The sequence below is a fragment of the Vombatus ursinus genome, unplaced genomic scaffold (assembly GCF_900497805.2).
Source record: "Vombatus ursinus unplaced genomic scaffold, bare-nosed wombat genome assembly UNPS02014818.1, whole genome shotgun sequence".
Classification (NCBI taxonomy): Eukaryota; Metazoa; Chordata; class Mammalia; order Diprotodontia; family Vombatidae; genus Vombatus; species Vombatus ursinus.
Genome location: NW_020954596.1, coordinates 34508743 through 34522900, shown reverse-complemented (window position 1 = coordinate 34522900; position 14158 = coordinate 34508743). Strand labels below are relative to the sequence as shown.

At 38.6% G+C, this 14158-nt stretch overlaps 1 protein-coding gene across 2 annotated transcripts in view; it reads left to right on the top strand.

Annotated features, from left to right (window-relative positions):
- The window catches only part of SEL1L3 (SEL1L family member 3), a 117228-nt gene that overhangs the window by 68623 nt on the left and 34447 nt on the right, over positions 1–14158 (top strand). The window contains exons 13-14 of one of the 2 annotated variants that reach the window (XM_027836698.1): positions 4152–4292; positions 8244–8306. In XM_027836698.1, coding sequence (XP_027692499.1) covers positions 4152–4292; positions 8244–8306 — 204 coding nt within the window. The remainder of the gene's footprint in view (positions 1–4151; positions 4293–8243; positions 8307–14158) is intronic. The other variant, XM_027836699.1, reaches the window with a different exon arrangement.

Genomic DNA, 14158 nt, shown 5'->3' with positions numbered 1-14158 from the left:
TGCCACGGGTTGTATGAAATGTGCCACGGGTTGTATGAAATGTGCCATGGGTTGTATGAAATGTGCCACGGGTTGTATGAAATGTGCCATGTGTTGTATGTAATGTGCCATGGGTTGTATGAAATGTGCCATGGGTTGTATGAAATGTGCCATGGGTTGTATGTAATGTGCCATGGGTTGTATGAAATGTGCCATGGGTTGTATGAAATGTGCCACGGGTTGTATGAAATGTGCCATGGGTTGTATGAAATGTGCCACGGGTTGTATGAAATGTGCCATGGGTGGTATGAAATGTGCCATGGGTTGTATGAAATGTGCCATGGGTGGTATGAAATGTGCCATGGGTTGTATGTGATGTGGGAAAAGTGAGGAATTTAGAGTGCAGGAAGGACCAGAGAGGTGGACTAGGGGATCTCCCTGCGAGAAGATAGCAGTAGAGAAGCATGGGATCATAAACATAATGAGAGAAGGGCCCTTTGAGATGGTCTAATCCAATCCCTTCATTTTCCATATGAAGAAACTGATGTAGATATATTAAGTGATTTGCCCAAAGTCCACAGGTTACCACTTTGGCAGAGTCGGGATAACAAATGGAGAAACATGTAGGAAAATATGACATGGGGGGACTTAAGAAAGGATCTTATCTGCTTCCTAGAGCACTTTTATGTACTTTGGAAAGATTTTGGGAGGTAAAAAGAATGAACTTAAAAGTTTGAGAAACTTGGAAGACTGTTTCTCCAAGTACATAGACTAAATTTCACTTTAGTAAAAACACCCCTGTGTAGAATATTGGCTAGAACTGATGGTACGAGAAAAAAGCAACTTATATTCAGTTCAGACACTGATAAGCTAGACATTCATTGCCCATGAGTGCTCTTGGGTACTGTTAGCTGCCTCACAGTATGAGGAAAGGGAAAGTAAGAAAGCAAGAAGAAGAAGGAAATGGAAACATTAAGCAAGAAATGGAAAAATTAAATTTCAGAACCCTAAGGAAACTTTCCTGTAGGGTCCCTGAGCTCACCAGTCCTATTTATTTGTAAAGCATCTTGTAAACCATAAAGTGCCATATAAATGCAAACGAGCATTATTATCATCATCATTATTATAGTTACAGGATAAGAAAAGGGAGAAGACATGGGAAAGTTAGAGATATGTAAAGTGAAGATTGGCAAAGTGTTGACAGTAGTTCCTAAGATACCTGGGTTCTTATGCCAGGGGGAATCTTCCTCTGTTTTTCATGGCTTGGGAAAGAAGTCCATTTAAGGATTTCATTTTAGTTCTCTCTCTCTCTCTCTCTCTCTCTCTCTCTCTCTCTCTCTCTCTCTCTCTCTCTCTCTCTCTCTTCTTTCTGTGTGTGTGTATCTGTCTCCATGTATGTATAGTTTTACACATATATACATACACCAATGGAGTGAAACAAGGCTGTGTGCTTGCTCCCATGCTTTTTAGCATGATGTTTTCAGCCATGTTGTTCAATGCTTTCAATAAGGATGAATGTGGCATCAAAGTCAGCTTTGCACTGATGGTAAATTCTTCAAACTGAAAAAGCTACAAGCCAAGATCAAAGTGGAGAGAGTATTGGTGCATGATTTTCTGTCTGCAGATGATTGTGCACGCAATGCAGCCTCTGCAGCTGAGATGCAACAAAAGTATGGATTGATTCTCTGCTGCTTGTGCTAATTTTGGCCTAACAGTTCACATCAAGAAAACACTGGTGCTCCATCAACCACCACCACACCATCCATACATGGAACCATCGGTTACAGCAAATAGAGAAATTTTGAATGCTGTGAATAGGTCACTTACCTTGGTAGTGTACTTTCCAGGGTTGTACACATTGATAATGAGGTTGACACACACATCGCCAGAGTTAGCTCAGTGTTTGGGATGCTCCAAAGGAAAATATGGGAGAGAAGAGGTATTAGACTGACTACAGAGCCATTGTACTGACCTCCTTGTTGTATGCCTGTGAAACCTGGACAGTTTACCAATGCCATGCCAGGAAATTGAATTGCTTCCATTTGAATTGTCTTAGGAAGATTCCGAAGATCACCTGGCAGGATAAGATACCAGACACTGAGGTCCTTTCTCAAACTAAACTGCAAAGCATTCAAACTCTGCTTCAAAGAGTGCAACTCCAATGGGCTGGCCACGTTGTTCAAATGAAAAACGTACAGTGGTCAAAAAGGCTATTTTTATGGAGAATTCACATAGGGTAAACGTTCATATGGTGGTCAGAAGAAGCAATACAAGGACACTTCTCAAGGTCTCTTAAGAACTTTGGAATTGATTGTGTGACATGGGAGACACTGGCACAGGACCACCCAGCGTAGCGTGCCCACATCAGAAAAGGTGCTATTCTTTACGAGCAAAGCAGAACTGAAATAGCTCAAAAGAAACACAAGATGCGCAAATTTAGAGAATCCACCCCAAATGTTCACATGGACTATTTGTGCTTCAACTGTGGTAGACCATTCCGAGCTGGTATTGGTCTGATCAACCACAGTTGGACGCACTGAAATTTGACTCTAGCATGTGATGTCATTTTGGTCCTCTTCAGGAATGGAGGACAACAAACACCAAATGTACACATATGTATCTATATAGCTATCTATAGGTAGATATCTATATCTATCCATCTATCCATCTCCTTTGTCAAACAAGCGAGGTCTAGAATTTTGGAAATTCTGTCAGACACATCCCTTGGGGAACACAGTGGTTTTATTGACTTAAAATAATAGAAAAGAAGTTCCCGTTGTGTCATGAGGAGAAAGGTTTTGAGTACTGAACAGTTTCATTTTCACAGGACCATTTGATAAGAGAGTAGACTAGGAAGAGAAGAGTAGTATTAAATGAATGTTATTGACAAAGGAGGCCTCTAGTAGAGTATCCTGGGGAATCTGTATTTGACTTGGTGCTGCCTATTTTCGTTAGGGATTTGGATAATGGTAATTACATGGCAGCCTCACCAAGTTTGCAGGTGACACCAATCTTAGAGGGGCATTTGACACACTGGACTGAATATGGTAAGATGAAATTTAGGAGGGGTAAGTGTAAAATTTTACATGAGTTCAAAAAGAAAAAAAACTTTGCAAGTGTAAGATGAGTGAGTTTGGCTATTTAGCAGCTTCTCTGAAAAAGATCTGGGGGTTTTAGTGGACTGCAAGCTCCATCTGCATTAGCTGGCACTGTGACATGGCTGTGAGAAATGGTTAATATGATCTTGGGGTGGATTGAGAGAAGTCAAGCTTTCAGGAAGAAGAGGTTACTTCCGACAACTGCTCCTGAGCATTCAGTAACTTAACTTTCAGTCTCAGAAGGCTTTAATCGATTCTTGAATAAGCCAACTCCTCAGAATCATGTCTTATGCTTCATATGATCATATATTGCTAAGAAAGTCACAGAATGTGAGTGGATATTGGCATGTTGTCCTTTGTTCTGGTCAGACCATCTCTGAAATTTCGTATTCCAGTATTGTGGTTCCCACATTTTAGGAAGGTCATTGATAAACTGGAGAGCATCCAGAGGAAGATAAGCAGGACGGTGAATGGTCTCAAGTCTATTCTGGCTGAGGATTATTTGAAGGAACTGTGGGCATTCAGCCTGGCTAAGTGAAGACTCAGGAAGATCATGATATTGGTCTTCAAGAATTTTAAGGTCTGTCATGTGGAGTATTAGATTAGATGTGTTCTGTTTGACTCCAGAGAGACAAAATTAGGTTTGGCATTAGGAAAAACTCCGTAACCATTAAGACTGTCCAAAGGGAAGGATGGATTCTCCCTTCTTGAAGGTTTTCAGGCAAAGACCTGATTGCGGAATTGAACTGGATGGCTACTGACCTCCCTTCCAACTCTGAAATCCTGTGATTCTGTGATACCTCCATTTCTGCTTATCTTTCTCTCCCTCCACATTCTCACACAAAGATATACTCACTCCCTTGCTTCTATTAGGGCATTTCTAATTACACAGTGATTAAAGGTTATGGTTATCAGTTGGAAAACATAGCATGTCAATCACCTTGCTGGCCGTGGATAATAAAACACATTGGGCTGAATGTGTTTTCTATTTTAGAAAAAGCCTGAAGTTAACCATGGCTTGTGAAAGTCATTTTGAAAAATCATTATCATAATTATTATTATTTGTTGTTTAAGCAACGGTTGGCACAGATGCTGTTCTGGGGACAACAAGGCGTGGCTAAAAATCCTGAAGCTGCAATAGAGTGGTATGCAAAGGGTGCTTTGGAGACTGAAGACCCAGCATTAATATATGATTATGCCATTGTATTATTCAAGGTAAGAATAACTTAATTTGTGCCTAAATTTTGCAGCTCCCATCAGAATTGCAGAATAGTTTCCTGGAGGCATATGTGCAAACAGGGAGTAAGTAATTAAATAACTTAGAATTTGCTTCCCGTCACTCACTCTAGGGAGAAAGAGATAGCTGATAAAAGGTGGAGTGAGAATTGCTCACATCCCCTTCTCGCTCCCCCAATTTTTTTTTAATAACTGTTTCTGTTTGGCTCTTTAACTCTTGATACTTCTCCAGATAATGCTGCATTCTCTAAGAGATGTCCCTGTTTTTCAGTTTGGTGCCCTACAACTGGTCTTATTGGACAGCCATTTATTCATATCTCACACACACACACACACATACACACACACACACACACAATCTATACAGTGCCCATGTTGGGCCAGAAATCACACCTGTGTCTGATTTGCTGATGTTAAGATCCTTATCCTAAGTCTGAAGCCTTTTAATTAACCGTTACTGACTCAAGCAGTGGGGAATTAGAAGAGAAAACCTTTAGTGAGAGTTAGTCTCATCATGGCTATTTCATGCTAACATGCCACTAATATTACATTTCAAGTTGGAAGGAACCTTTGAGATCATCTAGCTCAATCTGCTCATTTTTCAGACGAGGAAATTGAGGCTCAGAAAAGTTAGATGACTTGCCCTGGATTTGGGGAATCCAGGTCCTCTGAATATACAACTGATGTTCTTTCCACCAAATCTTACAGCCTTTCCCTACTTGAGTATTCATAAAAATCAAGAACCAAAGGGCAGCATACCTGCATCACTGTGTTCTTCCACAGAGCCAGGCATCAAGGCTCCATGGCTATTGCTACTCATCAAAACACTGGTTTTATCTCCCCTCCCCAGCCTATGGCTGAAAATATCCATGCTTATCACTCACAGAGATGAATTGATTTAGATTTCCTGTCTTCTTTTTCCAGTCTTAATCATCCCAACTCCCTTAACATTTTCTCATGGGTCCAAGTTTAATCATCTTTTTGTCTTTGTAATGAATCTTAGCTTGACCCAGGGAAAACAGCCCAGTTAAGCCTTTAGCTTTCAACCAAATTACACACAATTTAAGCATCTGTCTGGTAGAGAGAAGCTCTGCACTAAGCTACTTCTTCTCATGGGGAGATCAGTTGGGATAGGGATAGGGCTTGGACCTGTGATTTCATGAGTAGGGAACTTCTAGATGGGAAACTCTCTTTATCAATGCAGGTCATCATCTTCAATGCATCTTACAGTTTTAGAGACTCTAAGTGCCCAGGGCACTGAAAAGTGAAGTAATTTGCCTGGGGTCACAAAGTCAATATATGTTGGAAGTGGAATGTGAACCCGTCATCCTGTCTCCAGAGCCAGCTATTTCCACTACCTTACAGAACAAGATATATGTGTGTATTGTGTCTCCATAGTCCCTTTTCCAATACAAAGAGGACATCAGTGATGTTGATGTACATTGCTTGTTTGAGCCCTCTGCAGATGATCTTGTCCTCGTAGCACTTGCATCTACAGTGACAACGTACACAGTCATGGCTTATTTGTTATAATGTTTTCAGATTCACAATCAGTCTTGAGCCTTGATAAGAAAGCTTCATCTCTAATTGCATACCAGACTACTCAGTTGGTCACTCCCAGCAAATCAACACTATGCCACATTCTACCAAGCATTGTCTCAGTCATCCTTAAGGAATTTATTTCTGTCCTCCCTGCTTGTAAACTTCTGCTTTCCACCTTTAGTCTGTCTCTCTATATTCATCTTTCTATTTCTCTATCTAGCAGGTGACTTGAACCCAATGAAGGGATGTTCAGAGGATATTTGTTGTTACAGTTTGGTTCTGGATCAATAGCACTAGAAAATAAGGAGACGCAACTCTGGATTGAATTGATTCATGTAGTGTTTTGTTCTTGTTAAAAAAAATCTTTGAGTTTGCAGTTTGATGGAAAGTGACTAGTTGAGATTCTTAGTCATATTCATTGTGGCTTTTGGTTCACAGTTCATTATTTCAAGTCCCACATGTTCTCCTATAAAGAAAGTAAACATTTCAAAATTTCCCCATATTACTCAATATTCTGCATATTGTCTTTTAATATGAAACAGCATGTTAATATACATACCTTATATGTGTTTCCCACATTCTACCTTGCAAAGCATCTTCACAATATGGTCCCAGTTTTTTAGCATCTGGAAAACTCCCTTCTCACACCCAGAATAACAGAACGGTTACCCAGGTTCAAGGTATTCTGGGGGATTACATTTACTCAAAACTACAACTCATGAGCCCCATTTCATGTGTTCATTTTTTCCTCTAGTCATCTAGAGGACACAGTCAATTCAAAGCAAAAGCATTTAATAAAATAGCATAGCAAGAACATTGGAAATAGAATGTTCCTTCCATTAACCTAGGCCTCAATCCCACAAATACATCTGTCAGTAAGAAGAGTGAGTATACACAAGGAACATAAATAAGGGGCACACAAATGGAAAATGAGTTATGTGGAGGAGTAACACATACCTGACACTTTAGGTCCACCGATATTTTCTAACAATATCATTGCACTGTACATACTGCTCTGCTGGTCTCTTAGTGGCTCTGGGCATGTAATTTTTGCTGAGCTTGGGCTTATCTGTCCTTAGCTCATAAAATCTGCTACACCTAGCTCATGTGCGTAGTTCTTGGACTAAGAGTGAGTCCTTTCTTTTCCATCCTACACCTGCCTGGGAGGAGATCAAAGCCTTCTGTTTCAGGTAACTATTTAACTTAAGAGTTAGATATTCTCAGGATCCTCTGTGGCTTGGCACGCATATGAATTTCAGCCAGACCGAAGGGTAAAACTAAGGAGGTGAGGTCATTTTTTTCCACCCTCCTAGCCATTCTTGTGTTTATTAAGTATATCTGTCGAGCAAAGGTTGATTGTTTCAGAGCTTTATTTTAGCCAGTCAAAAACTCAGCTCTCATGACAATTCTATTTGATATTTGAAGTAATTGGAAGCAATTTGTTGTGCCCCGAAAGATCATGCAGTAGATACCATGATATGGACAAATAATAAACACTACTGAAAGTTAGATAGAACAATTCATTCACCAGGCTACCCTAACCCAGGATCTCCAGGGTCTGACAATGTCTCTGCATAAATGCCCTTCTATCTATTCCCATCCACAAGTGGAGGACCATTGGCTAACCCGTGAGTTGGTATTTTATACAGTCAACTTGTGCCTTTCCCCTGTAACTTGCATCCTCAAATCTAATTACCCTCTCCTCTGCACTCTCAATCTCTCCCCTTTCCCATAAACAACTCATTTCTAATTGCTTTCTACTCTTTTCTGCTGGAGAAATGTAATGATTCTAACAGTGAAGCATTTGCTTCATTCTTGTGGCAGCAAAAATCTTTTCTTTCTTAAGTCTTTGAGTTAAGATCTTTGAGTCATCCTCTGATTCAGAAGAATTCTGAGTATTGTACCTCTCCTTGTTATACTAGTACTAATTCTTTGGTGTTTTCACCACACTGGATTAGGCCCTAATGAACCAAGACAGAGAATGGTTTTAACCTTTTATGATCACTCCCCCCTCATCTCTCTACCCCACTGAAGTCATTTTATCTAATTTACCAGTTAAATAATCTTAGAAGGAACACATCTAAGACTGTTAACCTAATTGTATCTTAGCCACTACTTCTGATAGCATCAGTTCAGGTTCGGTTGGAATAGAATTTATATTAGTGATGAATGGGAATTTCATGTCAGCAAGGTCAGATAATAATAACAGAATAACAACACTGTAGCTAGAATTCTTTTGGAATTGGCTTTAAATTTAGCAAGTGTGAGTTAACATTTTTTAATGCACGTGCTGTCCAAAGCTGCCATGCCTATTTGCCTTGTGCTACAGAGCACTGATTGTGTCTATTTTCTTCATCATTTTTATTGTTGTTGTTTGTTATTGTTTAGGGTCAAGGAGTTCAGAAGAATAGAAGGCTTGCTTTAGAACTGATGAAAAAAGCTGCTGCCAAGGTAACACCTAAGCCTCTTATTTATAGTGAAACATTTTCACACTGAGCACCTACGCACTTACTAGTTTACAGAAGTAAATGGCTTTACTACACACAAAGATCCTGAATGTAGAAAAGGGAGAAGAGGGAAAAAAACAACAACTGTGTAGTAGTTAGGTGTGATTTAGTCACTGCACACCCAGAAACCTGCCACAAAGCAAACAGAACAATTTGAAAATTGAATTCATCTTTCTATAAACATAATTCAAGCCAAATTATTTTAGGAGATGAAAATGTGATCATTGTTCCCTTGATAAGAAATAGCCTATCTCCTTAAAATAGAGTGGGTACAAAGACTCTTGAATTTGAAAAGCCAACATTTTCATTTTTTGAATTCAACCTTCGAATGTGAAAGTACTTTTTTGGCTGACAGGGCTTTAGCCATGACCATATTATTGGTTTTAATGCAGCATATAGCATTGAAAAAAGCACCAAACTTCACGTTAGAAGACCTGGGGTCAAAGCTAGATGCTGCCACTTAATACTTGTGTGTGACCTTGGGCTAATCATTTAGTTTCTCTCGCCCTGGATGGTCTCTAGACTGGATGATCTTTGTCAACTCTAAATCCTAGGGTACTGTGCACCTGTTCTGATTGTGTCATTAGTTCTGAAGGAGATGTTCAAAGTAGCAGTTTTAAAAGAAACTCTGTAGAAAGGAAGTTATGGTCTGTTTGGAGGTATTATCTGCATTTCACATAATTCAAAGTAAGAACCAAGCTGTGCTACCACAATACCATCTTCTTTATGTATTGTTGTCTATTGAAAGTGTTTCCGTTACAATAGTGATCTATGTAAGGAGTAGTTAGAACTTTCTAGAAGCACAATGAAAGCTAGAGTAATAAGGTTAATTCTTCTCTCCTATCCCTTTCCCAAATGAATACCAAATGGCCAATGTGGATTTAGTTCCCATCATCATTTATTAAAGTTTATTATCTTCCTGGCACTGTGGGAGGCACTTGGGAGACAGACAAAACAACTAGTTTCTGGCCTCAAGTAGTTTGGTTTTACTAGAGTATGAAGGAAGGGGATGAAAACCAGAGGGGATATTAGTCATTCACCCATCTGACTCCATAAAGAGGTGTAATCTTGGATGAGCCAGTGTGAGTAAAGTGACCATGCCTCATAGAGCTTTGCAAATACTTTTGAAGTCATGTTCACAAAACCAGGGAAGGTACTACATTTGACACTCCAGAGATAGGATATAGGTTTTCTCCCCTCTATACCTAGAAGAGTGTTTTGTTTTTTTTTTTAATAAGCAGCCAGGTCCTCATTAGTGCAAATATTGAATCCTGTGAAGTTGTTGTATATATTCAGATTCGTACTATTCAAAAGTATAATTATGTAAAACAAAGTAATTGGTTCTAACCCACTGGAAATATTCAGTGAGAATTTAAATAATATAGCTTCTCCACTAGATTTCATGATTTGCACTAACCAGGACCTGGCTATACAAAAGAACACAAATGTCATGGTCTTCTGTGTGTAGAGGGATCCACCTATACCTTTGAGTGGAAAATGAATCACAATGTGTTCTGTTTTAAATGCACATTAAATAGATCTTAAATAATTAAATAATAATAATTGTTTTTATTATTATTTTGATAATCCCCTCAGAGCCAAACTCATCATGCATGTTATAAGGGATCAATGACAGCCAAGTTGGGGAATTCAGTCAAGAGGTTGTACAATGGGTACCTCTGTCAAATGAGTTAGCACATATAAAGTGCTTTGCAAACCTTAAAGCACTTGTCGTTTTTGTTGTTGCTGCTGCTTCTGCTGCTTTTGTTGTTGTTATGTGTCTTTAGACTGCTAAAGTGATTGTTAACTGATGGGAACCCTGAAATACCATGTGGCCTCTAGTGTTACTACTGGCTGGATTAGAATCTCAGTCAACATGCTCTATTTCTATGAATCTAAGAAATAAATGGGGTAGCATGGAGTTGAAGGTTGCTCATGCTAATAACTGCCATGATGAATAACATAAGGTACAAATTGTATTCCTCTATGTTCTGATGCCACAAGAAGGCAAGGACATCTAAATAAATCAGGAATACCAATACCCCACCTGACTTCAAATCTACCTTAGACACTTATTAGCTGTGTGTCCATGACCATGTCACTCAACCCATGTCTATCTCAGTTTCCTCAGTTATTAAAAAAAAAAAATATGGAGGTAATAATAGCATTTATCTCACAGAGTTGTTGTGAAGATCAAATGAGATACATTTGTAAAATGAATAATAGCACAGTGCCTGGTACATAGTAGGTGCTTAATAAATACTCATTCCATTTCATTATTATTATTACTGTGAAACACATGAGTTGTGTGGAAGTTCCCTGCTATAAAGAGTCATGTTGTGGAAATGCTCTTGATTCCAGTAAAAGTTTCTTTCCTGAGTTGTGAACTGATCCAATCGTTCTGGAAAGCAATTTGGAACTATGTCCAAAGGTCTACCAAACTGTGCATACCCTTTAGTTCAGTAATACCACCACTAAGTCTGTATCCCAAAGAGATTTTATAAAAGGGAAAAGGACCTATTTGTACAAAAATATTTATAGCAGCTCTTTTTGTACTGGCAAAGGATTGGACATTGAGGGGATGCCCACCAATTCAGGAATAGTTGGGGTAGTTGATTGTAATGTAATACTATTGTGCTATAAAAAATTATGAGCAGATGCCCAAAGGGCTATAAAAATGTGCATACCCCTTGACCCAGCAATACCACTTACAGGTCTGTATCCCAAAGAGATAATAAAAATGGGAAAAGGACCCATATATACAAAAATAATTACAGCAGCTCTTTCTGTGGTGGCAAAGAATTGAAAATTGAGGGGATGCCCATCAATTGGGGAATGGCTGAACAAGTTGTAATATATTAACGTAATGGAATACTATTGTGGTATAAGAAATGATGAGCAGGCTGACTTCAGAAAAACCTGAAAAGACTTGTATGGACTGATGCTGAGTGAAGTGAGCAGAACTAGGAGAATGTTGTACACAGTAATAGCCATGTTGTGCGACGGCAGTTAGCTAGTTCCAAAAATCATATCAATACTCAAAAAATTAAGAGTAACTCCAATAAGGATGCCCAAAAATTATAGATACTAACAGAAATTCCCCCAAAAAAGTTTCAGTGCTGCTGTGAGTAATGACAGCATCATAGGAACACAATTGTACAATCTTCCAGCGTGACTATTTTGAAAGAGGCAACACTCATTTGGCTATAAAATTCTGGCATATTTGGTTAAATAAAATCAATCTTGTAACTGTATAGTCATGCTTCGTATTATATTGACATTTACTTGTCAAATTAACTACCATGTAAAATGTAGGTGATTATAAGTGTAACTCTATACAACTGTTAAAGTGGGTGTTACATAACTAGATAATACAATGGATTTTTTTTAAACAGAAGTCATACCTAAATCATAGATAAATTTGTAGGACTTTAAAGATAAGAAGAGTTTTAAAGATCTATTAAGTAAAAAACTTAGTACATTAAGGACATGACTAGCCTAGGTAATGAATCTATATTTTTTTCTAGTGATCTTACTTTGTGGTGGTTGTTAATCTTGTCCTCATCTTTTTCTTTTATTTTTTGAAATATATTTTATTTTTTTCTCAATTACACATAAAAACAATGTTTAACATTTGTTTTTTAAAATTTTGAGTTCCATATTCTCTATCTCTCTTTCTCCCCTCCCTCCTCCTTGAAAAGGCAAGCAATTTGGTATAGGCTATACATGTGCAGCAAAGTAGTGCAGTGCATAGAGCACCAGACATGGAGTCAGGAAGATGAGTTCAAATATGGCCTTAGACACTTACTAGCCATATGACCCTGGCCAAGTCATTTAACCCTTTTTATCTCAGTTTCATCATCTGTAGAATGAACTGGAGAAGGAAACGGCAAACCATTACAGTATCTTTGCCAAGAAAACCCCAAAAAGGTCATGAAGAGTGCTAAATGAAAAACAAGAACTCCACAGGGTTTACCAGCAGGACAGTTTGTTGGCCTCTAAGAAGGCAGCATTTAACTCCATCCAAAGTAAAGTACAAGTGAAGTTTAGAGAGATTCAAGATTCTTGGCTCAGTAAGAAGGTGGATGAGCTTCAGTTTTATACCAGTAGCAACAATCCAAAGCACTTCCATGATGCCCTGAAGATTCTTCATGGGCCATAGATCTATGGTGCATTTAAACTACTCAATGCTGATGGAGCCACAGTGATCAGAGATAAGGACTTGATCCTGGAGAGATGGGCTGAACACTTCCACGGTGTTCTCAACAGACCATCATCCAGTGCTGAAGTCATTGACTGTATACCTCAGGTTGAATTCAATCCCCATCTAGCCAAATTTCCAATGAAAAAAAGATTTTAAATGTCATTAGGCTCCTCTCATATGGCAAAGCACCTAGTGCTAATTCCGTCCCAGCAGAGATCTACAAGGCAGAGGCTCCACTGCTCATACTAAAGCTGACTGAAATTTTCTGGGTTATATGGCAAAAGGACGTTATCCCTCAGGAGATTAAGGATGCCTCCATTGTCCATATCTATAAAGGAAAAGGAAACAAGTTCTATGACAATCACTTAGGGGGGAATCTCTCTTAGTCATTGCTGGCAGGATTCTTGCCAGAGTCCTCCTTAATCAGCTGATCCTTCATCTGAAAGATAGTCATCTACCCAAGAGCCAGTGTTGGCTTCAGAAAGGGCTGAGGAATGGTTGAAATGGTATTTGCTGCCCAGTAACTCCAGGACAAATGCCAGGAACAGAACACAAGTCTGTAATACAATGCTTGTAGATCTGACTAAGGCCTTTGATACAGTCACTTGTGAGGTAAACATACATTTACCCAAAAGACTATTATGTAGAGAACTTGCACAAGGCCAGCACTCACACAGAGAGGTCAAAAGAAGCAGTACAAGGACACTGTAAAGGCCTCTATACTCAAGAACGTGAGTATAAATTGTGAGACACAGAAGATGCTGGCACAGCACAGCCCAGCATGGTACAGCACATCAAGGGAGGCATGTTCTTTATGAACAAAGCAGAACCACAGTAGCACAAGGAAACGTGAATCAACAAAAACATTTCAATATTCAAAGAACAAGAAAAAAAATTGCACAAGAAGCTGAAAGCTTTTGGTATATAGTTTATTTTAAGATTTTATATATATATATAGAGAGAGAGAGAGAGGGAGAGAGAGAGAGACTATATATGTATGTATGTGTTTTTTATATTACGTCATATATGTAATTTAATGAGATAATAATTAAGTTGCTCTTTTTTGTTTTGAAAATTAATTTTGTTTTCTTCTCTGCATTTAAGAAGTGTTTTGCTGCTGCTTTTTTGTTTTGGGTATTTATCTTTACCTTTCTCCATCCAAATATAATCTGTCCCCCTCTTTCTGTTTTCTTTCTATTCAGCCATCCTATTTTGTTTTGTTTTGTTTTAATTAAACTCCTGTATGTAGGAATATGGCTATGGAGCTCACACATGGCACTTTAGGAAGGAAGCCTTTAGGGATATTTAGTCAGAGAGATAGTTGCTGCCTACTCAGAAACAGGTCTGTCCCAGTACTTTCTGAGGGACCAGTAGTCCCTTATATATGTTTATTTACCTCAATACTTAAAGAATGTGTAACTTTATCAATATCGTTAACTTCTTCCACCAAGTCCACAGCTTAGTAGATGGTCTTCAAGCATTACTATGGCCAAAAACCTCATCACCCTCAATACGAACATTTTCGATCTTAGCTAGGCTGGTCTTCAAATGATAAACATAAAGTCTTTTTTTTTGTCTTTTTTTTCTTTTTT